Source organism: Mauremys reevesii, linkage group 2, assembly GCF_016161935.1.
Source record: "Mauremys reevesii isolate NIE-2019 linkage group 2, ASM1616193v1, whole genome shotgun sequence".
NCBI lineage: Eukaryota > Metazoa > Chordata > Testudines > Geoemydidae > Mauremys > Mauremys reevesii.
The window spans coordinates 29,282,779-29,310,440 of record NC_052624.1 but is presented as its reverse complement, the minus strand read 5'-3'; the positions used below and the strand labels follow the sequence as shown (position 1 = coordinate 29,310,440).

General features: G+C 44.5%; 1 protein-coding gene across 22 annotated transcripts in view; it reads left to right on the top strand.

Annotated features, from left to right (window-relative positions):
* The window catches only part of CCDC7 (coiled-coil domain containing 7), a 334,724-nt gene that overhangs the window by 112,614 nt on the left and 194,448 nt on the right, over nucleotides 1-27,662 (top strand). For all 22 annotated transcript variants that reach the window (XM_039527959.1, XM_039527957.1, XM_039527971.1 and 19 more), the window contains 2 exons: nucleotides 298-363; nucleotides 14,495-15,121. In XM_039527959.1, the coding sequence (XP_039383893.1) occupies nucleotides 298-363; nucleotides 14,495-15,121 (693 nt within the window). The remainder of the gene's footprint in view (nucleotides 1-297; nucleotides 364-14,494; nucleotides 15,122-27,662) is intronic.

Genomic DNA, 27,662 nt, shown 5'->3' with positions numbered 1-27,662 from the left:
TATGGCTCAGTGTTTCAGACTAATCTGTGAGGTACATAGGTTGTTATTTTATTGAAAAAACTATTCTAGTTATTAGAATATAACTTTATTTGGCAGAAAACAGTTGCAATTGCTACCTTCTCATACACTATGGTTTTCCCAGTCATCACTGAGCTGGTAAAGTGGAAGAAAAAAAATCAAGAGATTTTTAACTTGGATATTAATTACTAAATATAAATCCAGGGCTGGTCTCATAGATTCAAAGGCTAAAAATAAAGAAATCACAAGATCTAAACAAATATTCTTTATATATTATAGGAAAATCTTCAAGTTCTTGAAAGAGAGAAGAAAAACCTTGAGGAAAAGTTACAAAAAGCTTTAGAGGTACTTGGCAAGTTGAGAGGTTTTTGATGGAAATTGTATTTATATTATCTGGTTTAATCAGAAAAATTCTACAAAAAGTATTAAAGTTTAGTTATGAATTTATGGCTGTTCAGATACTGAAAAAATGCAAATGAAAGGGCATGGAAATGAGCTGAATAAAACATGGATACCTTAAATGGCTGAGATATCTTTTAGACATGCTTAAGATGGGATGATTTAGTTGGGTTTGGTCCTGCTTTGAGCAGGGGATTGGACTAGATGACCTCCTGAGGTCCCTTCCAACCCTGAGATTCTATGATTCTATGATTCTATGAAGATCAGAGAATTGTTTTACTAAGAAAACAAGGAAACAATGGTTTTCTAAGTTCCTGCTTTCCTGTAAGAATGAGCAGTTTATATTATCCCTAAGTTAATGGTTATTCTAGAAATAAGAAATATGTTTTCAAGTCCTTTTTTGAGTGATTGCACATGTGCCTTCTACTCTTGGTGTGTACACACGCCAAGCACAGTTGTAGGAAATTTTTCCCACGGCAGTGCCTGTTCGGGAACCTGGAGTGGCCTCTGCTGCCTCATGCCAGTGTGTGCAGGTATAAAGGTGGAGGTGTCCCTGGCTCCCCTTAGTTTCTTCTTACCACCTGTGATAGTTATTGGAATTTTTTGGTCTTGCTTTAGCAAGTTATCTCTGTGTTATAGTTGTATATATCTCTCTGTATAGTTCTTAGTGTTAGTTAGTAATAGATAAACTTTTGTTTAGGGGCAATTAGTTTTCTCGGTTCCCCAGTTTTGGGGTTTGTTTGTTGGTACTGAGGAATGCCTCAGTAACCAGGCTTCAAGCCTAGTCTTTTGTGCTTGAAATTGATGCCCACGAGCAATCCACTCTCTAGTTGTTTAAGGTGTCTGGGTGAGTTTCACATTAGGGTGCCAGAACTGTAAGGATTTTAAGCCAAGGACCAAAAAAGATCAGGAGGTCAATCTGAAGTTGCTTTTGATGGAGGCTGCTCTGAGACCACCTTCAGAGCCTTCTTGGTCAGAGAAGATACTGAGCACTTTGGAGTCCATGTGAAATGCACCTCCAGTGCTGACTGAGTTCTGGCACTGCTTGCCCTCTCCGATGCTCAGGAAGAAACACAAGGCTTCTAAGGATGCTTCTGGGAGAAGAAGATCACAGATTCCTAAGTCTGCAAAGAAAGGGGACAAACTGTTGAGTAGAGTGCAGTCTAAGTCAAAGTGCTCCTTCACTCTCTTATGTACTAAGATGGCACTGTTGACGCTGGTGCTGGGGCCTGAAGAAGTGCTTTAACTGTCTGAGGCACCATCTTCATCTCTTGCACATGGACAGAAAGTATTGCAGTACCACTTATGCCAGATGTGTAGGCAGCTGCAGAGGACTTGTTGAGCTTTTTGTTGCTGGTGTCCCTGGCAGTGCAAAAGATCACTCCTACAGCAGGGGCACTGGAATGGGGGGCTTAGGGGGCTGTGGCCCTCCTACTTTCTGAAAATGGAGGGGCCTGGCCTGTCCTCTTTTGGCCAAAGGCCCTGCCCCTGTTCCTCCTCTTCCCTCTGAGACCCCCCTCCTCACACCAGGCTGGTAGCTGGAGCCCTGCTGGGGAGCCCAGGCAGCTGTGGGGAGCCATGGACCCGGCATCTGCCCTGGGAAGAGGAGCTGGGGGGCAGGGACACAGGCTGGGGGCTGTTCTCGGCTGGCCCTCCAGCCCTGCTCTTGCTTGTAACTTGGCTGGAGGCAGGGCCTCTGGGGGAAGAGGAGGGAGGGGGGTAGGCCATGGAGGAGGCAGCACCAGTAGACCACTCAGTGCCACCCTCCTCGGTGCAGTGCCCAATACTGTGTCAACCTCCTGTGTCCTGGACCTCTCATCCATCATTAATGTCATAAGAAAATCCAACAATGATGGCTTCTCTTAATTCTTCTGTGGATTCTTCTTCTGGTCTCTGGCTTCCACAGGGATGGCACCTCTGTGGTCAGGAGAAGATGATTCTTCTTCTTCTGACTCAGAGGTTGGCTCTTATGTCTCCCAGCCACAGAGTGTCTCACCACTCCCCTCATAGACCTTACCACCTGGGGTACTTGTGAGATCCTGTGACTGGTGCTGGCATGGACCTTTCTGGAACCCATGGGGGTTTCACCCCATTTCAAGATACCTCCACATCATTCACATTCAGTTTCCTTGACTAGACATGGAGTCATCTCATTGAACCCCTCCTGATCCTGCACCAGGTTTCAGGCTTGGTACCAAGCATGAGGAAGGGGTTCAGGAGGATCCTTAGGGGCAATTATCAGAGGAGGCCCAGCCTCAACCTGTGTTAGCTTCATCCTTTTCCTCGTCCCTAGGTGAATCAGTTTCCTCCAGAGTGTCTTTACTTTCCTTGTGGTGACAACAGAGCTCACCAGGAGCTCTTAACAAGGGGGGCCTCTGGCTTGGACATTCAAGTAGAGGAGGTTTGGGAATCTTCTCCTCCTCTCATTGACATTCTGGCCACAGCTTGTCCATCTCCTGTGGCTCTACTGATCAATGAAGTGATTTTAGAGCCCAACAAGTCTTTCTGTTTAACTCCCTCCTCACAGATGATAAACTTCATAGCTTAAAGGACTCCAGGGTGACTCCGAACTCATTGGATATATATACACTTCTGCCCCCTCAAGAGAGCACTTTTGTCCACAGCAGTCCCACAAATCTATTCTTGCATCTTGCCAGGGCACGAGACAAACATTCTGATTGGTCTGACGTCCTCAATCAACCCATCTGTATTATCCAAGTTTCTCCTTCTCCTTTGTGAACCATCTATCCCACTACATCAGTGCTTGGTCCCAAATTACTTTGGACCAATGGGTCTGATCTACTATGGAAGTGGGATACACCTTTCAATTTGTATCTTCCCCTTCTTCCCACCCTCCCTCTCTGTCTCTCTTCAGGGACCACTCTCAAGAGGAGTTCCTTCTCCAGGAGGTTCAATCTTTCCTTTGGATGGGAGCCGTAGTAGATATTTCACAATGTCACAGAGGAACAGAATTTTAGTCCCAGTGTTTTCTAATACTGATAGCTAAGGGAGGTCTCAGGCCAATTATGAGGGAGCAGAGAAATTGCCATCCAGCACAGCGGGGGTTAAATAAAACATTTGGGTTCAGCTAGCCCCACTCTGCTATACCTGCAGCCAATGTCAAGTCTGGAGGAGGGAGAAAAGAAGGGAGCCTAGCTCAACTGGGGGCTGACTGGCAAGGAGGCAAGAGTTCTCTGCCTGCCTGCCAAAAGGGATGGATCAGTGACCGACCACCAGCTAGCATAGCCATTTGAGGTTAGTTAGGGCTCCCCTGCCAAGGGGAGGCTCCAAATAAGTCCAGCACTCAGGTGACTGGACTAGTGGGGCCACACCCAAAATTGAAGAGATCTGTAGGAAGTAAGTCAGAGAGTGGGTTTGGACTCCTGTCATGAGGGAGACCCCATCTCCCCTGTTCAGGAGCTGATCTACACAGGCCCCTGGTCTGGGACCTGGTAGAGAGTGAGGGTCTTGGTCTCCATACCACTACCTCTGACCTTACAGACTGAAAGAACAATAATCTAGCCACTAGGCTGCCCAGCCATGAAAGACCCTATCACACCAATTTTAGACCTGTTGTCAACTCAACAGATAACTAAAAAAAGATAAGGTTTCATATCATCCTGCTGGCTTCCATTATCCCTTCCTTGGATCCTGGAGACTGGTATGCTACCCTTGACTTAAAGGATGCCTATTTCCATATGGCAATTTCTCAGGGCCACAGGAAGTATCTCAGGTCCCTGGTAAGCCATTCTCACTATGTGTACGCTGTGCTGCTTTATGACCTGTCAGCAGCTCCTTGGGTTTTTACAAAATGTATGGCAGCAGAAGCTGCTTCCTGAGAAAGTTAGGAGTGCAGATCTATCCCTATCTGGATGACTGGCTTGTGAGTGGCCATTTCAGGATTTATGTACTGTCCAATGTATCCAGTCAACTTTCAATGCACTGGGTCTGTTGATCATCTCAGAAAAGTTGATCCTCTCCCCTGTTCAGAGGATAGAATTTATAGGAGCAGTACTGGACTCTACTCAAGCCAGAGCTTTCCTTCAGAGTCAAGGTTTCAGACAATTTGATCCATCATTTTAGATCTCCAGGCCTACCCAATCATGACAACACAAAATTGTCTGAGGCTTCTGGGTCATGTGGTCTCTTGCTTGTAGATAGTTTTGTATACCAGATTGTGTCTCGGGAATCTCCAAGATTGGCTGGCCTCTGCATTCTCACTGAGCAGTCACACTCTGAACACTATGCTGAAGGTGCCTCCTTACATTTTAGCCTCTCTAGATTGGTGGACAAACACTGCCAATGTATGTGTAGATGTTCTTTTTGTCCTTTCTAAACTGTCACTAATGTTAATCATGGATGTAACTGCCCTGGGTTTGGGGGGCTCAACTGGGTACCCTTCAGACACAGGGATTATGGTCCACAAAAGACCTGGCTCTATACATAAATGTCAGGAAGTTGAGAACTATCTAACTGGTGTGAGAGGCTTTCCTACCCCACATCAAGGGAAAAATCCTGTTCACTCTCACAGACAACACTGTGGCAATGTTCTATATCAAAAGGCAAGGAGGCACCTGCTTGACCCTGCTCTGCCAAGAGGCAATTCATCTATGGGATTTTTGTATTGCCATTCTATTGATCTCAAAGTCTCTTACCTTCCAGGGTTATAGAATGACCTTGCAGATCACCTAAGCAGGTCTTTTACAAGTTATCACATGGTCTCTCCATCCAGAAATAGCCAGGTACATTTTCCAGCTGTTGAGGTCTCCCCAGGAAGACCTGTTTGCAATGAGAACCTACAGGAAGTGCCAGCACATTTGCTCCCTGCAAGATCACAGTCTGGATTCCCTCATGGTTGCTTTCCTGTTGCCCTGGACAGGCAGGCTCCTGTACTCTTTTCCACCAATCCCACTCCTTCATAGAGTGTTGCTAAAAATCAGAAATGACCATGCTTGAATCATACTTATAGCCCCAGCTTGGCCTTAGCAGCACTGGTTCTCCACCCTCCTGTCCCTATCAGTGGAAGCACCGATATTGCTCCCACTGGACCCAAAAATAATTTCTTAAAACCGTTGTTGTTTACTCCACCCAGACTTGCAGGCATTTCATTTAACAGTCCGGATGATCCATGGCTAGACCCTCGAAAAGAGTCTTGTTCAAAAGAGGTTCATGATGTATTGTTGAGTAGTAGAAAGCCATCTAAGAGGTGTACTCAACTTGCTAAGTGGAAGTTATTCTCTATCTGGTGCAGACAATCTGGAATCTCGATGACACATTCTTCAATCTGGCATATCCTCAGAGTTGGTTATTAGCTGCTAGGTGGACTTTGAGAGAACTATCTCAGCTTTGTACCCTGAGGTTGATAATTGCTCTATATTTTCTAATAAGATATCAATAAGATTTTGAAAGGCTTGGAATGGTTGTACCCTTATGTACAAGATATTGTTCCCCCATGGGACTTGAACTTGCTTTTGTCAAAGCTTATGGGGTTTCCCTTTGAGCCTTTAGCTACCTGGTCCTTGCTTCATCTTTCAATGAAGGTAGAATTTTGGTGGCCATCACTTCTGCCTGGAGGGTGGGTGAGCTACATGAGTTAATGTCTGGCCCTCCTCATGCAATTTTCTTTAAAATCAAGGTTTACCTGTGTCCTCATCTAAAATTTGTTTGGAAAGTGATGTCTAACTTCCATATCAACCAGGCCATTTACCTATCTACCTGCTTTCTTCCTGAAGTCTCACTTGAATAAAGATGAGGAATGGCTGCACACGCTGGATGTCAGGGGAGCGTTGATGTTCTGCCTCAACAAGTTCAAGCCATTCTGCTTGTCTTTGCAGCTGTTAGTGGCAGTCACAGACAGGATGAAAGGGCACCCATTCTTTTCTCAGAGGACTTCATCTTGGATAGCTTCTTGTATTCACTTATGCAATAACTTGGCTAATGTTACCCAAACCAAGCAGAGTGACAGCACAATCAACAAGATCATAGGTGGGCTCTGTGGTCTTTACGGCTCAAGTGCTTATCCTGGACATTTGTAGGGCTGTGTGACGGGGTGTATAAATCCCTCACTGGACAGGAGGGGGTTAAGGAGCAACTCTGGGCTAAGGAGGCCTCACCCGTCTGCCCTTGCCAAGCATGCTCGGGTAGGAGGAGGGGTTTAAAGGCTGCTGGATGGCTAAGTCAGGGGCTATCAGGCCAGGGAGAAGGACATGCATTAGGAACTCCAGGGAAGGATGAGAGCGGAGCCCACACCAAGCCAAGGAATGAGGGAACTGCAACACCTAGAGACTGGGACCCGGGATGAAAGCCTGGAAGGCAATGTGCTCCAGGGACAGATGGTGGCTGGCTGGGATGCAGAGGGAGGTCGGAAGTGACCCCAGGAAGCCGACTTGAGGCTAACTCAAGGAACCAATGGATGAGCAAAGCCAAACCAGCCTCTCAGGGCCCTGAGTCAAAATCTGGCAGAGTGGGAGGGCCCAGGTTCCCCTACCCTGCCAGTGAACTGTAACTATTGTAACTGCCACATTGGGTCCTAACCGCTGGGAGGGAGCTGCTGCCTCCTGCGCACAACTGGAGGAGAATGAAGGCAGTCTCACCCAGGTCTGTGGAGAGACTGAGAGAGAGAGAAAAAAGAAGGGGAAAAATACAGAAAACATAAAGGAAAAGAGAGAAAAAGGGACCAAAAGAAGGAGCACTATGGAGATGGAGAAGCTGCTGAAGTGGCTGGCCAACAGGCAGCAACAACAGGCAGTGCAGCAGCAATTATAGCAGATGCAGTTGTTTCAGCAGATGGCCACCCATCAGCAACAGTGGGCCATGCAACAACAGCAGCAGCAACAGCTTATCTGAGTGTTGGCTGCCGAGCAACAAAAGCAGCAACAATGCCTGATTCAACCAGTAGCCGTCCTCTTTCAACAGCAGGGGTCTAGCAACAACCTGGTGGCAGAAGGCCCAAATGCTTTGGTTACAGGTACATAAAAACATAAGAACGGCCATACTGGGTCAGACCAAAGGTCTGTCTAGCACAGTATCCTGTCTTCTGACAGTGGCCAATGCCAGGTGCTTCAGAGGGAATGAACAGAACAGGTAATCATCAAGTGATCCATCCATCTCTTGTCACCCAATCCCAACTTCTGGCAAGCAGAGGCTAGGGACACCATCCCTGCCCATCCTGGCTAATAGCCATTGGTGGACCTATCCTCCTAGTTCTTTTTTTAACCCTGTTGTAGTCTTGTCCTTCACAATAGCCTCTGGCAAAGAGTTCCACAGGTTGACTGTGTGTTGTGTGAAGAAATGCTTCCTTTTGTTTGTTTTAAACTTGCTGTCTATTAGTGTTGTTTGGTGACCCCTAATTCTTGTGTTACGAGAAGAAATAAATAACACTTCCTTATTTACTTTCTCCACACCAGTCATGATTTTATAGATCTCTATCATATCCCCCCTTAGTCATCTCTTTTCCAAGCTGAAAAGTCCCAGTCTTATTAAACTCTCTTCGTATGGAAGCTGTTCCATACCCCTAATCATTTTTGTTGCCCTTTTCTGTACCTTTTTCAATTCCAATATATCTGCATGCAGTATTTAAGATGTCGTTCAAAATGTGGTCTAAATGATGGGGTCTAAATTAGCTGTTACCACTCAAGAAAGGGATCTTGGAGTCATTGTAAACAGTTTTCTGAAAATATCCACTCAATGTGCAGTGGCAGTCAAAAAGGCTAACAGAATGTTGGGAATCAACCTGGTTTTGTATTGACTTTTGGAAGGTAAACACTATTTCGAAATTCAATGCCTATCCAATGCCTGGGATCAGTAAGCTGCTTGATGGACTGGGGACCTCCAAGTATATTTCAACCCTGAATCTCACTAAGAGTACGTCCATACTACCTGCCCGGATCGGCGGGTAGCAATCGACTTCTCGGAGTTCGATATATCGCGTCTCATCTAGACGCAATATATCGAACTCCGAACGCGCTCCCGTCGACTCCGGAACTCCACCACCACGAACGGCGGTGGCGGAGTCGACAGGGGAGCCACGGACGTCGATCCCGCGCCGTGAGGATGGGTAAGTAGTTCGAACTAAGGTAGTTCGACTTCAGCTACGCTATTCGCGTAGCTGAAGTTGTGTACCTTAGTTCGACCCCCCCCCCACCAGTGTAGACCAGGCCTAAGAGTTATTTACAGATCTCACTGACTGCTGAGTCCAGGGAAAAGACTGCCTTCTCTATGCTGTGGGGTCTCTACCAATTTAAAACCATGCCCTTCGGCCTGCATGGAGTCACGGCCATCTTTTAGTGCCTGATGGAACAGGTACTCTGTCCACATGGGTTGTATGCCAAGGCATACATCGATGACATTGTTATCTACAGCCAGAGCAAAGGGAGGATCAGCTGAGGCACATATCATCTGTCCTACAAGCCCTTCAGGAGCCCTCAGCTTGAAAATGATGGCTGCAAGCGAGAGGTGACGTACTAGAGCTACCAAGTGGGAAAGGGGCAGTTGAGACTAAGTGCAGGCTCTGATGCAATGTGCCATCCCCATGACAAAACACCAAGTATGCCATTTCCTCTACCTCTCTGGGTACTACCAATGCTTCATTCTCACCTTTGCTATCAGCATGGTGCCCTTGATGGACCTGGTAAGGAACACCAGCACCAAGAAGGTCCTTTGGACAGTAGCCTGTGAAACGGCCTTCCAGAAGCTAAAGGAGTGGCTGAGCTGAGAACTTGTGCTCACCCAGCCCAACTTCACCAAGAAGTTTATGTTCCAAACAGACAACTCTGAGGTGGGTCTGGGCATGATGTTATCCCAAGACATTGATGGAGAAGAACACTCCATATTGTACCTCAGCAGGAAGTTGTTCCCATGAGAAACCTCCTATTCAGACATAGAGAAGAAGGCCCTAGCAGTGAAATGGGCTGTGGATGTTTTGAAGTACTATTTGTGGGGGAATACCTTTCAGCTAGTGACTGACCATATCCCGCTATGGTGGCTGATCACCATGAAAGACACCAACCACAGAATTATGAGATGGTACCTCTCATTGCAGCTGTACAGCTCTGAAATCCTGCACCGGGCAGGGAAAAATCACAAATTGATGACTTTTTCCTCAAGGTGGGGTGGAGGGGGAAGATTGCATCTGACACTGAACCTGAGGTCTTAATGGACAAAATAGTGTGTATGTTTTACATTAACAGACTAGGGGGAGCACAATCGCACTCCCTGTGCATGAAAACCATCCGATTATGGAATTGGTGCATACAGCACCACGTACAAATTGTTGTGTCATACCTACCCGGCTGTCACAACACTACCGCCGATATGCTCAGCAGACACTTCTCCAAAGAACACAAGCGGGAATCACACCCCATGATACTACAGCAGCTCTTCTCCCAATGGGGCACCCCATCAATAGACCTCTTTTCCACAACCCAGAATCGCAAATGCCACCTCTTTTGCTCCAGAGTGGGATTCGGGACTGCATCCCTAGGAGACACATTCCTCATCCTATGGAACAACTCTCTCCTGTATGCCTTTCCACTGATCCCTCTGATACTTAGGCCTGGTCTACACTGAGGTGCGGGAGGGTGTCGATGTAAGATACGCAGCTTCAGCTACAGGAATAGTGTAGCTGAAGTCGACGTATCTTATTGCAACTTACCTCCCGTCCTCACGGAATGGGATCGACGGCCGTGGCTCCCCCGTCGACTCCGCTTCCGCCTCTTGCCCTGGTGGAATTCCAGAGTTGACGGGAGCGCATTCGGGGATCGATTTATCGTGTCTAGATGAGACGCGATATATTGATCGATCGCTACTCACCAATCCAGCGGTTAGTGTGGACGTACCCACAGGGTCCTATGCAAGATCAGAGACGACATGGCATCCTTCCTGTTCCACATGTCTGCCCGTCCTCCACGGACTCTCCCCAACAGACCAGATCTCCTTTCCCAGGACAACAGATGAATTCTTCACCCCCAGCTCCAGAAACTCCACTTGACAGCATAGTTCCTTCATGATTCAGACCCACAAATTAGCCTGTTCTGAGCAATTCCAATATGTCCTCCTTCATAGTAGAAAAGACTCCACTCATAAAACTTACCTGCAGAAGTGGAAGCGGTTTTCCCTGTGGTGTTCAAACAAACATTTATCACCCCATATCGTGACCTTTCCTAACATCCTAGACTACCTCCTGAAACTAAAACAGGACAGACTCTCGCTCAGCTCCATCAGGGCACACATAGCGGCCCTTACCACCGTCCATGATTCGTTAGATGGATATTTACTCTTTGCACACCCCACCATAAAACGCTTCCTCACGGGCCTACAAAATCTCTACCCCAAGATTTATCTATCTGCAGCTGCATGGAATCTCAATTTCATTATTCGCGGTCTTATGAAACCTCCATTCGAGCCCTTAGCTACTTCATCTCTTCTTCATATGTCATGAAGGCAGCCTTCTTGGTTGCCATAACACCAGCAAGGAGGGTAGGAGAAATCAGTGCCCTGCTGGCCTACCCTCCCTACGCAACCTTCTCCAAAGACAAAGTTACCCTGCGACCCCACCCTAAATTTCTCCCTAAGGTGGTATCAACCTTCCACCTTAACCAACCAATATACTTACCTACATTCTATCCCAAACCCCACGAGACTCCACACGAGGCAACGCTGCACACCCTCGACATCAGATGAGCACTGGCCTTCTATTTAGACAGGACTAAACCATTTCATAAGTCCTCCCGCTTATTTGTCTCCACTACCGAGTGTGCAGCACTTTCTAAACAACGACTTTCCAAGTGGATCTCTGACATCAGATTCTGTTATCGCATTCAAAATGCTCAAGCAGCCAAGGGCATCAGAACTCATTCTACTTGAGCCATGTCAACATCTGTTGCTTTCCTCCATAATATACCCATTCCTGATATCTGTAAGGCAGCCACATGGTCATCTGAACTCACATTTACTAAACACTATGCTATCACACAGGATACCACAGCAGACACGATAGTAGGCCATACAGTACTGTCTACAGTACTCACTGCCACAATTCCAAAGTCCCACCAGCCTTAATGGGTACTGCTTCACATTCACCTGGAGTGGAGCACCCACAGGGACAGCACTCGAAGAAGAGAAAGTTACTCACTTTGCAGTAACTGAGGTTCTTCGAGATGTATGTCTCTGGGGGTGCTCCACTCTCTGCCCTCCTCCCCTCTACTTTGGAGTTCTGTACTGACTTCTCCATGGTAGAGAAGGAACTAAGGGGGGCGTGGAATGCAAGCGCTCAGGCAGACTCTAACGAGACCACGAGACAACAGCTGAGCGTGTGCGTCCCAACCAGGCACTGCTACCAAAGATTTCCAATCAACGGCACCAGGATGCACCGTCACCTGGAGTGGAGCACCCACAGGGACACACATCTCGAAGAACCTCAGTTACTGCAAAGTGAGTAACTTTCTCTTCCCCTGAGGGGTTCCTTTGAGGTATGGAGTGTCACACCGGTGGAGTGAGAGGGCCCAGATTCCCCTACTGTTAAGGGCGGTTAGCATAAGTAACTCCATTTTGGCAGCATAGGGCCGCCATTAAGGGAAAGCAATTACATCACATACCGGGGTCGGCACTATAGCTGGTTTCCTCTAGCTAACCACAAATGCAAACTGTCATATACCATAAAAGGAAGAAAATGTTAAGATTAGATAAAGAGGAAAAAACAACTTAACAGTTCAGGAAGGTTCTGGTGTATAAAGTTATTGCTTTCCTGAGTGCTAGCTGACATGTAAAAACATTTGGTTGTGATAGGTTGAAAATAGCTAAATGATTTGTTTATTGGCTAAAGCTTACGATGCACGAGGGCAACATGCCCCAATGAATAATATATAAACTCTGTGTAACTGGCAGGCGGGGTCCTTTCCCTGCTTAACGGGGAGGCACCACGCTTAAGCGTAATAAACTTTCTGGTAATTAAGTACTCTGTGTAGTCAAATTCTTGTGCCTCAGCCTAGGAGCGAATTGCCTGTGTGGCCTATTGGTTTAATTTCACAACACTAACCACCTGTGAACTATACCCATTAGGCAGGGGCACCACTTGAGAGTGGTGCCCACTAGGAAAGGCTGTCACCGGAGATGAACTGTCGGGTGTAACTGCTGGCTTCGGCCCTAATTGCTAGGGGGGAGATGTTGCTGCTTGTGTTTGTATCCCACTATGCAATCATTCAGCATGCTAGACACAATGCCAGATTTGGGTGAGTTGACCTTAAGTCCTTGTTCAGAATTACTCTGAGCCTACCTCCTGATTTCAAGGCTTGTGAATCACCAAGTGTGGAATGCATGTGCGCAATCACTCAAAGAACCAAAAATGGTTACTAGCCTGTTCCATAACTGTTTTTCTGAGAGATGTGTGGCATGTGTCCGTTCCATGACCTACTCTCTGACCCCTCTACATTGGAGTTTTTCTAGTGAGGAGGAACTAGCAAGCGGGGAGGGATAGCTTGGTGTTTTGCACATTGGCCTGCTAAATCCAGGGTTGTGAGCTCAATCCTTGAGGGGGCCATTTAGGGATCACGGCAAAAATCTGTCTGGGGATTGGGCCTGTTTTGAGCAGGGGGTTGGACTAGATAACCTCCTGAGGTCCCTTCCAACCCTGATATTCTATGAACTAAGGTGGGTTGAGGGTGGCTCCACCCTTAATGCTTGCATGCAGTGGCACAAGGCAGTAGAGGACACTCAAGCTACCCCAGTGGATGTAGCCAAGGGAAAATTTTCCAACATCTGTGCTCAGGGAGCTCTTACACCAAAGAGTGGAATGGGCATGTACAACACATCTTGAAGAACAACAGATACAGAACAGGTTATTAACCATTTATTTTGTAGCGTCAGTTACCCATGGCATTTAGCGTTGCACAATTAGTTTAAAGATCACCTGCCAGCAGATTTCAAAGGGAACACAGGAATTGCCATATCAAGTCAGACCAGTAGTCCATTTAGTCTGGTATCCCTTCTCCAAAAGGGCCAACACCAGATGTTTTAGGGGAAGATGATAGAATCTCTCCTGAAAGAGTCTGTCTGCAGTTGTCAGAGTTGGATATCTGGTTAGAAAAGTGAAGAAATAAATCTCCCCTTCAACAGATGAATAGGATGAAAGAGGCAAAGAACCATTTTCAGATGAAAGCTTAATTTCTTGCCTATTTTTGGTTTGGTATTTTATTTTTAATTCCTTCTTGGGAAGGAACATTTTTGAGTTGGGAAGTGAAGAGGAGGAATCCGTAGAAGGTACTGAAATCCTTAATGATCCATCCTGCCTGTTCCAGAGTGAAGGGAGAAAAACCTTTTGCTGTCTTGACCTAGTCTTGTACAGCAAATTTTCAGGTAAGTGGAATTAAAATTTGCCATTATTTTGGATGGGCAAATTGAAGAAAAAAACTAAATGCTAATAAAATGTTAATGAAACATTAAAGTTTCATAGTTAAAATAAAAAAGCCAGGAAATGCAAACATGAAGGTTCCTACCGCAAGGTTTACTTGGTCACAGTGTACATCTTGCGGACTTAATACTATAAATTTAATAATTTATTAAACTACAAATTTAACAAGAAGAACAAGAATAACCATTCTACATATCTGCAACATGAATAACATTTCTATAGGAACTTTAATTTTGCATTTCCTAATTTTTATTTTGAACTGTGTCACTGTAATGTTTTGTTAATATAGGTTTTTACATTTGATACATGAATGAACTTTATTTTGAAAGTGCCCCTTTTTAGCCGTTCATGAATTTGGCAGTTTCTTTTAAAAACATAATTCATCCTATCTATTTTCAATTAATTCCTATTTGGAAAGCTTTAAGTAATTGTTTCATAACATTTTTAATTATAGAAGTTAATGGGTTGTGACATCAGTTCAGCAAAGCACTTAAGCATGTGCTGAGCTTTAAATATGTAGAGAAAACCATTCCCTATTCTGCCAAGTACTTTAACACGTTCTTAAGATCAAGTCAGTAGGATTTAAGCAGGTGTTTAAATGTTTTGCTGAATTGGGGCTTACGTGCAACATAGAGGTTACTGTAAATGTTGTTTTTAATATTTTTTAAACAGGAAGCTGTAAAAACTAACAGGCAATTCACAAAATCAGTGACACCTTCCCATGTTCAAGATACACACTTCATTTATCCTGAGGCTGATGAGGAGAATGCTGGCACTGATATGAAAATAAATGGTAAAGATTTATCAAAGAAAGGCAAATCTCCAACAAAATCTAAAGGTAAAGGAGAAGATCATACATTTTCAAGACGCAAGTCTATTAATGAAACTGATAAATCAGTACAGAAATTACCAGCAGTTGACACAGGAAAGCAAACAGGTGAACTACTTTCAAGGAAAACTCCAGTAGAAACTGAGAAAAACCAAGAAACTGTGACATCTCAACTGAAAAATGTTAAACTAGAGAAAAAAGTGTTAACTGATAAAGAAAACGCTAAAGATTATGGAATTCCAGCAAGCAGTTTAAAGGAAAAAGTCCTTGTTCAGGAGAGAGAACTGTATAAAGCTAAAGAATCTGCTGGTGTCATGGAAGAGACTCCAAAACTTCAGTTTCCTCAGTCTGAATCTGAGAGAGTACAGTATACTCATTCTACTGACAAAGAGTCACTCCCGTTGTTACCTGTTAAAATCAAAGAAGAATCAAAAGGGGAAAAAAAACATACAGAAGAAAAGTCAGAAACTGTAAGAAAATTAGTATTTTTCCTTTCATGCTTTTTCTTAAAAATGTAGATTAGATGAAGTATAAATGAAAACAGATTTACAATATAGTTAAGCCTTATTTTTCAAAGATAATTGTGACTTTACCAAATATAAGGGCTATTTCTTATCAAATGCTCTGATTTTGTAGACTTTCTTTCTTATTTTTCAACAGCAGTCCTAATAGTATAGGTTTTTCTAGTAGACTGGGAGGATGGGGGGACATGCAAAAAATTATTACTGCCTTTCTTGTCCCTAAAAATGTACTACTTTATCTGAAATATAAATATGTCTCTGTTGTAATGCCCCCTAAAAATCAAAGACAGCTCTAAAGGTGCACTACAAATACCACACCATATAAGTTCGCATGTTCTTTCTTTCTTTCTATATATTTTGATAAAAATGGGATTATTGCTTTATTACTAGGACTATTAGAAATTATACCTTTTGGTCTTATCCTTTTCGCTATCCTGTCCTTTTTCTTTACTATCATTCTTTTTTCTGTTGCTCCTTATTTTTTCACTTTTTTCAGAAACTGCCCTTTATCACCAGAACTTCAAGGGCTCTTCTGAAAGTCCTGTCAAACTCCCACTATTGGACACTTACTAGGCCACAGTGTTTGGATCCCATCACTCTGGACCAGTGGTTCCCAAACGGGTTTGTGATCCCCTGGGGGATTCACAAAATGTTACAGGGAGTTCTCAGGGGAAAAAATTCCCTAATGGCAGACAGAGCTATCCCTAGGGACCCCGGGCAGCACAGGACCAGCAGCCCGGAGCCCCTGGACTTCCAAGAGCTAAGCAGATCAAAGCAAGTATATCTATCACACTGAGGAGATTTAAACTTTGACTCCTTATAAGAAGTGGAAAGGGAGGTGAATATTTTTTGCTGTTTTTAAAATTAAATAGGCAGCTAATATTGTTTTTAAAATTATGATGAATAACAAGTTTAACCTTTGTTGTAATGTGCATTGTTTCCCTGGACTGCTCAAGACCTGAATGCTTGTGTAGGAGGAACTCTTTGAGTTGGCTTCTTAAATACCTTCATGCTGTTTCACATCCGATACTCCTTCATGAAACATAGGTGTCTTGTCTTATAACAGGCATATTCAAAGTGATACAAGCTACGAAAGTGAGATCTTGGAAGAATGTTGCCATTTTCATAATGTAATAAAAATACTGTAATGATAAATAATAATTAATAAATAGTTTGTAATAAGCATGTAATAAAAACAAATGTTATATTTCCAAGATCACTGCTTTTATAATTTATATTCAGGAAAAGGAGAAAATCCCTGGAAATATTCATGTTTAGGATGGGGTTCATGAGACTTGACATTTTAGTGAAAGGGATTCACAGGTTGTTAAAGTTTGGAAACCACTGCTCTGGATCCATGTGCTTGTAAGTTTTCTTTGATCTGGATAGGCTCGAGCACTGTCTCTTTCTTAGGCCTCTCTGGCACACTTCCTGGGCCTGTTTCCACTTCATGGAAGTGGAACTTCACAGCCAGCTGCTCTAGGCCCCAGGACTAGTGCTGAACCCTCATGACACCCCAGTTACTTAAACATACCTATCATGGAGAACACATTACTAGACTGCTGCCTCAGGTCAAGATGCAGCATTTCAGGGACTCTTCCTACTCTAGTTCTTCAAGTGATGTCCCTCTGGTGCTCCACTTCAGGTAAGGTGTTCCTGCACCATCGATTGGAGATTTTCGGTAGCAGCATCCGTGCAGGTCGTGCATGTGCGGTGTCTATTTCACGGCGCCATTGACACCTCATTTAGCACATGTACAACTCGACCCCCTCAGTTCCTTTTCAACCATCTTTGGCCTGAGATGGAGCTCTGTGGTAGTATCTCAATGTCTCTCTCTCAAACCTAGAGAAATAGAATTAGAAATCGTTTTAGACCTTTCCTAATATAGACAGTGTTAGTTGAGTTAGTTTTAGTCAGTTAACATTTTCTTTTCTTTTTTCTCCCTTTCATTTTCATCAGAGCGGGAACACTTAACCCACTTCAACAATGCCTGGTTCCCCAGGCTTTAAGAGATGAGGCTTATGCCGCAAAGCAATGCTGGTCTCAGATGGACATTCTCTCTATGTTAGCTGTCTTGGTGAGTCACACATTCCTCAGAAGTGCACTCACTGCAGCAATCTGAAAGCGAGGGCCAGGTGTAATTGAAACTTCCACTTAAAACTTATTCTGATGGAGAAATCTCTCCAACCGGCCTCTTACCCATGGCAACAGATCCCTTCCACAGGGGGTTCCCTGAGCACATCCACTTCAACTAAGGACAATGCTCATTCCTCTAAAAGAGCAAGGAAAAAGAGCCACGACATCTCTGTAGAGAGAACTGCATAAAAAGAAATGGTTTCCTGCCAGGTCACTGTCCTCAGTGTTGACCACTCCACAGGTGAGCAACTTTCAGGCATCGGGCCCCTCTGATACTGTCCACACTGTCTGCCCCATCTGAAGGATAAGTAATCAAGGCACCAACCTAAGCCTGCCTCCTTCTCTATGGCATTGACAACGCTGGTGAGAGACATGGTACCGAGGCCCTCACCGGTGACTCTGCCTCTGCCACCAGTGCCAATGATTCCATTGTCAGATAGAGCCAAGATAGCACTGCCTGCACCAAGGATGTTGGGCAACAAATCATCGGCATCCAGGGTAGCATCTAAAACAGCGACAAAAGGACATCACAGTTTCCTCTGTACTGCAGTCCCCACTCTTCAGGCTCCCCTGCACATATGGCACCGGAGCAAGCAGCATCCCCTACCGCCTCACTCTTGAGCGAATATGACGATGACCAAAAGGGGGGTACCTTCTCTTCACACCATTCTTCCCATATAGGTTGTAGATCACACTGGGAACCCAGGAAATCGAAGGCCCCCCATAGAGAAGAAATGCAACAGTGCTACAGACAACCATGGATGTGCCCACCTATGCCATTCCCCATACAATGGCTATTTGGGACCCATGGCCAGTGTACAGGACTCAATACACCAGACTGTCAACTCCACCCAGAGTTGAAATTAGATCACCACCACCATATTCCACATTGGAAACCTCCAAGCCCAGGAGGAAACGGAATGAGAGGGAAGAGGGTATTGAACATGATATAACATCTCCTGCACATAATTCTTTTTCATCACCAGATGAAACTATAATGCTCCCATCTCCCATCATGGCTGATGATTTCAGTCAGTTCCAAGAACTGTTCAAAAGAGTAGCCCAGAGCCAGGAGATTCAGCTTGAGGAGGTGCAGGATACCCAGCACACAAACATCCAAATTCTGTAGACATCATCAATTTCCAAAATAGCGTTACCCACGAACAAAGCCATCATGGAACTGGTGAAGACAGTCTGTCAAATGCCAGCTACTATCCCACCGACATGCAAGAGGGCAGACAGGAAGTACTATGTGCCGGGCAAGGGTATGGATTTCCTTTTTTCCCATCAACCAACCAATTAACTAGTAGTAGAAGCCGCAAATCAACAAGGCAAACAACCACAATACAGGTCAAGGAATATGAGACTCAACTACTTCAGTTGGAAGGTCTATTCTACAGTGACATTACAATTCTCAGTTGCCAATTACAGTGCGCTCCTAGCCAAATATGACCATGATAATTATGGCAAACTAAACAACTTTATTAATGACCTCCCAGAGAACACAGAAACTGAGTGATAGCTGGTTGCAGAACGGCACTACAAGCCTCCCTGGATGTAGCAAACACAGTGACGTGAACAGCAAGCACAGTCATTGTGATGCATAGAGCTTCATGGCTGCAATCTTCAGGGATTCAAAGATCTCCAAGTGAAGGTGGAGGATCTCCCATTTGACAAAGAAAAGCTTTTCTCTGTCAAAACTGATGAGGTCCTCCACTTGATGAGATTCCCAAGCTACCCTCCACACTCTCGACGTGTATATACACCTGCCATGAAACAGAGATGGTACCAGCCTTATCAACGAGTCAGAGACACCCCATTCCAACAACAACAACATCAATATGAACCCCAAAGACAAAGGCAGTGACCACAGAGATGCAGAGCCTCATACTCAATCCTCAATGTCAAAACCGACATCAACCAAACAACAAACAGGGGGGAGGGATAGCTCAGTGGTTTGAACATTGGCCTGTTAAACCCACGGTTGTGAGCTCAATCCTTGAGGGGGCCACTTAGGAATTTGAGGCAAAAATCAGTACTTGGTCCTGCTAGTGAAGGCAGGGGTTTGGACTCAATGACCCTTCAGGGTCCCTTCTAGTTCTATGAGAAAGGTATGTCTCCATAATTAAACAAATTTGAAAATTTGGTTGAGGGTCTGAACAACCTCCCTCACCAAATGCTACCCAGATCTTTGGCCAGCAATTATGCCCTTTTTACCATGTCTGGGCATCAATAACTACAGATCAATGGGTTCTAGAGATCATAAGATGATGCTACATCATCCCTTTTACCTCCTGCCCACCAAGTCTACCCCCACCCCATCCCTCTTCAGAGACCCTTCTCATGAGTACCTGCTACAACAAGAAGTAGAGCATCTTAGGGCTAGTCTACACTTACCAGCCGGGTCGACGCGGTGAGTTCGACTTCTCGGAGTTCGAACTATCGCGTCTAATCTGGACGTGATAGTTCGAACTCCGGAAGCGCCGCGGTCGACTCCGGTACTCCACCACTGCAAAAGGCGGTGGCGGAGTCGACCTTTGAGCCGCGGACTTCAATTCCACGGCGTCTGGATGGGTGAGTAGTTCGAACTAGGGTACTTTGAATTCAGCTACGCTAGTCACGTAGCTGAACTTGCGTACCCTAGTTCGACCCCCGCCCTTAGTGTAGACCTGCCCTTATATAGTTAGGTGCCATGGAACTAGTTCCTCCACAGCACAGGAGGAAGGGTTTCTGCTTCCATTACTACTTAACCCAGAAGAAAAACGGAGGATGGAGGCCCATTCTAGATCTCCAAAATCTCAACAAGTTCATATGAGCCCAAAAATTCAAAATCATCACACAATAATGCCAGCGATGGAAAGACCTACAAGACACCTACTTCCATATCACCATACATCCCACTTACAGATGATTCCTCCAGTTCAGAGTGGGGAAGCACCACTACCAATACAGAGTCTTACCATTCAACCTTTCCATCCCTCTGTGAGTCTTCTCCAAAACCCTGGCGATAGTAGCGGCATACTTATGCAAACAAGGGATAATGATTTTCCCATATCTAGGTGACTGTTTACTAAAAGGGCCTACCCTGTTAGAAGCAATGGACATCATCTGGAGGACTATTACTCTCTTCTGGGAACTAGGGCTACAAATAAATGAACAAAAATCAACCCTAGTTCCTGTAAAACAATCCAACTTCATTGGGGTGCACCTCGACTCCAAAGAGGCCAGGGCATCATTCATTACTGATGAAGAGATTCATAACACTGAACAACCTTATCTTGGTAATCATGACCAGCCTATGAATATTGGCATGAACATATCTACAGCTATTAGATAACATGGTGGCCACCACTTTCATGGTAAGGCATGCATAACTACATATGCACTGCCTACAAGGCTGGCTGAATTAAGTGTACATACTGAGCAAGCACAAACTGAGCAGAAGCCTAACACTCCCACCCAAAGTTCTGGAATCTCTACAATGGTGGACAAGACCAGAAAACATATGCACAGGGATCCCTTTTCACCAGGATCCACCATTATTAATAACAACAACGGATGCCTCTTTGATAGGCTGGGGCTCCTACCTGAACCACCATACGATCCAAGGAATATGGTCATTTATGGAGCCCCAACTACACATTAACTTACTAGAACTATGCATGGTCTTCAATGTGTGCCACCATTTCCTCCCAATGATAAAGAACAAAACAATATGCGCAATGACCGACAACATCGTCTGCATGTTCTATATAAATCAAAAGGGAGGAGCTTTCTTCCACTGTCTAGGCACCGAGGTCATGAAGTTGTGGAACTGGTGCATAAGCTATATCAATATTTCAACTTTCTATGTCCCCGGCTGCCAGAACATGACTGTGGACACACTGAGCAGGCGGTTCTCACAAGACCATGAATGGGAGCTGAACAAGGGAGTCCTATAACCCATATTCCAATGATGGGGCTTTCTCTCCCATTGACCTATTCATGACAGCCAGAGGTGAAAGTAAGCTGGTACGGGCCGGTATGGAGGACCGGTAAGAAAAGGAGACTGACTGATGGAGGGAGAGAGAAGCTTGCTCCCTGCATAAGAATAGTTTAAACTCAGCTGTTCCCTGATGGTTCACCCCCCAGGGCTAGGTTTCTGGCATCCTTGTTAATTTCACTCACAGTAGCTGGGGGGAGGGGGTCGAGGGGAGGGTGTGTTTGACCATGGCAGCGGCAGTCCTTTTCTGTCCCTGGGATGAGGGGATCTCTCCAATACTAATATACACAACAAATACAAGCATTTGGCTGCCTAGCTTAAATCCAGAGCTAATAAAAGCAGGTGGAAGGGGAAAACTCACTGTCACACTGGTTTCTCATCTCCTCCCTCCCCCTCCTCCAGCCAGGCTGCAGACAAGGCTCTGCATTTCTCCCCTCCCCAAGCAGGGGTTCTCCTCTAGGCTCTAGCTTGCAGTAGGGAGACTGGCTGAGATGCCTGCTGCTGCTGCCTGCAAAAGAACAGTTTAAACTCAGCTGTTCCCTGTGCAGTTCAGTGCCAGAGTTAGGAACTGTTTCTGGCATCCTTGGTAATTTCACTCCCAGTTGTTGGGTGTGTGTGACCATGGCGGGGACAGTTCTTTTGTGCCCCCGGGATGAGGGGATCTCCTAAACACAATCAAAATCAGGAACCATTTCCAAGTTCAAATCTATCCCATTCCCTCCCCAGCAGAGGATCATGGTTGTGATGTCCAAACTGCTTGCAGATCCTCTTTGAAATGTTACTGTTTAAAAAAAAACACAAAAAACATGGAGAACATGGTGGAAAGATGTGTCATGATGATTAGGATTTATTTTGGGCAAAGCAATTTTGCTAAAGCAACTAAAGATTCACAGGGAAAGCAAATAGCCCCCATAGACAAAACCACAAAGGGATTGGAGGGGAAAACTGAATATTCAGGGAAATTATTGTGCCTCCTTTGAAAGAAATAGTAGTTTTCATTCCAATCCACCCTCTTTATATATTGATTTAAACACCTGAAATGTCCTTAGGACATTGGGTGCAATCTCAGATCTCTTTTTGTTTTGTCCTGCCTGCAGAGTGCAGAGGCTAAAATTGACAAAACTTTCTCTAAATATCTTATATATTTCATGAAGGCTATTCCAGTTGTCATTCATTCACCCCTGACTTCCCCCCCACCGGCTCCCTCCCTGGCTGGCTGTAGTTTTTGCCTTGGTTACTTACTCCTTGGCAGACCCAGCCCAGCGGCACCTGCTGGCTCTCTGCAGGCAGCAGCCCACAGGGGTTGGTTGCTGGGATCGCTGCTGGTTGGTGGCAGGCTGCAGCTGCGTTGTTTGTGACACATTCATACACATACACATACATACAGTCAGAGGTGAAAGTAAGCTGGTCTGGTCTGGTATGGCATACCGGCAAGAGCCAGTATGCCGTGCTGGACTGCATCGACTTCCATGGCGGGGATTCAAAGGTCTCAGCCGCGGGCAGCCCAGAGCCCTTTGAATCCTGGCCGCGGCTCCGGCGGCCGGGCTGGGGCAGGGATTTAAAGGGCTCCGGGCTTCCCTCAGCAGCAGGAGCTCTGGGTCCTTTAAATTCCTGCCCCAACCCCACAAAGCTCGGGGTTCCCCCTGGTGGCCAGAGCCCTGGGCCCTTTAATTACCCCTGCCATGCCCCCTCAGGAGTCCGGCAGTACCGGTAAGTTCTGTAAGTTACTTTCACCGCTGATGACAGCACAGAATCACAAATGCCCTCACTTTTGCTCGGGGAGGGGAACACCCTATCACTATGGCATACCTTCCTAATCAGATGGGACACATCTCTCCTTTATGCGTTCCGTCTGATATTGCTGCTCTGGCAGATTATACACAAGATACATGTTGACAAAGCCAATGTCATACTAATAGCCCTGATGTGGCCCAGAGAGACTTGATACCCTTACCTGCTGCACATGGTATTCGCCCCACAAACTCTCTGACTCCTGGCAGACCTGCTCTCATAGGATGATGGCTGGGTTCCCTAGCCGAATCTGGAGAAACTTCACCTCAGTAATAACAGTTAATTTAGACCCCATCATTTTATATGTATAGTTGGGATTATGTTTTCTAATGTGCATTACTTTGCATTTATCAACATTGAATTTCATCTGCCATTTTGTTGCCCAGTCACCCAGTTTTGTGAGATCCTTTTGTAGCTCTTCACAGTCTGCTTGGGACTTAACTATCTTGAGTCGTTTTGTATCATCTGCAAATTTTTCCACCTCACTGTTTATCCCTTTTTCCAGATCATTTATGAATATTTTGAATAGGACTGATCCCAGTGAGACCCCTGGGGGACACCACTATTTGCCTCTCTCCATTCTGAAAAATGATAATTTATTCCTACCCTTTGTTTCCTATCTTTTAACCAGTTTCCAATCCATGAGAGGACCTTCCCTCTTATCCCATGACAGCTTACTTTGTTTAAGAGCCTTTGGTGAAGGAACTTGTCAAAGGCTTTCTAAAAATCTAAGTACACTTTATCCACTGGATCCCCCTTGTCCACATGCTTGTTGAGCCCCTCAAAGAATTCTAGTAGATTGGTGAGGCATGATTTCCCTTTGTTCTATGCAGTACTGGAGGGATATGCATCTACTTCAGCTCCAAGACTTAAAGCATTGAAGAAAACTTGCTTGGCTCAGGCTTCCACGGTACTATGGCAACAATCTAAATGTATCAGGCACAGTCAGATGCTTCAGCACTGGGATGTCAGCAGCCTGGTTCATTGGTCCAGACAGCATCAAAGATTTTAGCTTCAGTGAAAGACACTGAAAACACCTCCTGATAAGGGGTGGAAGGCAATTTTGGTACTCTCCCCCCCGCCCCCGCTCCTTACAACTGAGGCACTGGAAACTTCTTCAGTGCTCTTCTTCAGAGAAGCAGAAGACATCAGGATAACTCCTGAATTATAGTCTCCTCTTTTGAACTATTCTCCTTTTTCAATTGAATCTGCATCACCATTAGAGCAACCAAGGGTGCTCCCATACACATAAACATGATGGACAGTCTGCTTCAAAAATGTCAGTACAGCCGTAAGTGTCTTGTCATTCTTTCTGTGGATTCTTCATCTTCTCAAGTGCCTGGCAGGAATCAATCATCAGGTCATAGCCCACCTGTGCCCACTCCATCTCGAATCAAAAGACAAATGAAAGAGGACTATGATAAGGATCTCACTTTCACGGTGTTAGCTCAAGACCTGTTCAGATGCGTTTTTGTGTGATCCAAAGTTTATGTGGCAGGCCGAAACTGGGAGGGTGACTTGTTGGGTCAGTGATAATGTGACGTCCAGACATTTTTCCCTTCCATGGCTGGATTCTGAAATATGAGGTGGTCACGTGGTCCAAAGTGTTTTTTGCGATATTAGACATTATGGGGATATGTTGTCCATAACCTGCCAGATGGGAAGTTCTGGGTAGTCTTCAGCATTGGAAGATGCAGCTACTTCATGCACAAGTGGAAAATCAAAGACTCTGCTTTGTGCGACTGTGGTGAAAACATCAAAGCCATTGAACATTTCATAATGCAGTGTCGTACATATGGATTCAAAGGTGAAATGGATGATATATACTGTGTCACAGAGGAGCCCTTGATATGGCTTATGGACCTTTAAATGCATTTATAGAATGTTGCTCTGCAGACACCATACATGCGAGAAATCTCAAGATCTTGGGACAAACACTGTGAGATAATAAGCCCTATCCCTATGGATTTCAACCTTGGATGTACTGGGCCCTCCAGTTTCAGCACTGAAAACTGACCAGTCATTTTTCAACTTCTATCAGAGACTACATTCAGATCCTCAAATGAACCATGAGGATATACCACAGTCATCCGGCACCTCAGCTGATATCAGAACCTCAACAGTCTTGCTCATGGGAAGAGGATGAAGAGATGCAAGATGAACCTTCTTCACCCAGGGCTTTCTCTCCACACTCCCTGGGGGAAACTTCCACACTCTCATTGGGGGATGGTGTTAAAACATATCAGGAACTTTTCAAAAGAAAGGCAAACTCTGTTTGGAACTGGTTCAAGACAAGGCATGTAAACTATTTGATATTTTGCAACCCACCATTCATGGAAGCATAGCCCTTCCTATAATGAGGGCATTCCATAAATAATTTGCAGGTTCAAGATTCCTCCATCAGCTATCTAAGCAACCTCAAAGAAAGCTGAACAAAAGCATCAGGTTCCATCTAAAGGGTTTGAGTATTTTTAATTTGTATCCACCTCCATCATCTTAGTGGTCACTGCAATTAATGAAAGGTCTAAGCTGGTTTACAAGACTTCTCCACAAGAAAAATAAAGTGCCAAATAAATTGAATTTGTTTATTCATCAGGTTTATTCAGTATTAGGATTTCAAACTACTTGACTATGCTAGCTGAATAAAATTATACAAAATAGGACATATCAATCACAACATAGACCTGGTGGCTGCACATCTCATAGGGGAATCCAATGCACTAGTGGACTGGCTAAACAGAAAACAGGCTTCTTCTCACAGATTGTCTCTAAAGGAAACATTGTTAACAAAGCAGCAAAGAATCTTGTGGCACCTTATAGACTAACAGATGTTTTGGAGCATGAGCTTTCGTGGGTGAATACCCACTTCGTCGGATGCATCCTTTCATTAATTGCAGTGACCACGAAAGCTCATGCTCCAAAAACGTCTGTTAGTCTATAAGGTGCCACAAGACTCTTGCTGCTTTTACAGATCCAGACTAACACGGCTACCCCTCTGATTGTTAACAAAAATATTTAAAATTTGACTATTCCCAAAAATAGACCTTTCTGCAAACAAAAACAAGAAGTATCCCCTTTTTCTTTCAAGGTGCTTTAGCAGATGTGTTTCTAATCTCTTGATCAAATGATCTACTACATGCATTGCCTTCCTTTCCTCTAATACCCAAAGTACTAAGGAAAGTAAGACAAAACAGAGCTCAGATGATCCTAGTGGCTTCAGCATGACCTTATCAGTTTTGGTATCTGGACCTACTGCAGTTCTCTATTCTCTTCCCCTTTTGACAGATATAATCTCTCAGGACTCTGGACACATACTCCATCTGGATCCAAAATCCCTTCACCTCATGGCATGGAGGGTCTCCTGTTAGCTTCCGCAGATAGGAAACATTCTGGTGAGATTCAGAGGGTCATTATGGAACGGATAAAGCTGTCCACCAGAAAACTGTACATTGCTAAGTTAAAGCATTTTCTCTTATGGGTGAAGATGAAGCAAATTGATCCTCTACAAATGTCTGTTCTGTTAATTCTAGATTATCTACCATCATGCAAGCCATCCAGGACTCTCATTAAACTCAGTCAAAGTTCATCTGGCGGCAATTTTGGCCTTTCATTCCCCTATTCAAGGCTCTTTGGTATTTTCCCATCCTACAATAAAAAGATTTCTAAAGGATTATTGCATATCTTTTCATCAATTAAAGATATACCACTCTAGTGGAATTTGAATTTAGTTCTCTGTTCACTGATGGGGTCTCCTTTTGAGCCTCTTTCATCTTCTCACTCCACTAGTTATCAGTTAAAGTGATTTTATCCAAAGATTGTTTCTGACTTTCATATTAATTTCTAAGACCTCATTCATCATTATGAAGTGAAGTTACATCACTGGATGTTAGAAATTCTCTCTTAAACTATCTTAATAGAATAAGACCATTCAGAAAATTCTCTAGATTCTTTATTATGTATGAAGGCTTAAAAGGCCAAATCAGTCTCTTCTCAAAGATTATCTAAATGGATTGTAGTCGATATAGATAATTCTTACTTTATTAATAATCTACAGCCTCTAGCTTGAGTAACTGCTCATTCTACACACCTTAAGAGGAGGATGGAGATTCACCTCCTCAAATGGACATTCAGCCACATGTACAGGAGTTAGGTGGGAATTCCTCTCCTGATGAAAATATGTCACTTCATCTGTCTCCCTTTGAGGACATTATTCAATTTCGTGAGTTTGTCAGCAGAATGGTTAGTACATTAAACCAACCATCTGTTGCATTAAATCAATCTCCTCACCCAGTTTGATATTTTCAGTACTACAGCTACCAAAAAGATATCCTTACCAATGTTGGAAGGTTTCTGTCAACCAGCAAGATCAATATGGAATAATTCATCATCAGGTCACCCTAATTAAAAAAAAACAGATAAATTATATCAAACTCCTTATTAATGTTTGTCATGGTTTCATGAGTATCCTCCTAACTCAATAGTAGCAGTAGCACCAATACAGAGATCAAGATCTGGATATTTACACTTCACTACTAACTATATAAAGAAGGGAAAAGATTGGATTCTTTGGAAAGGAAGCTG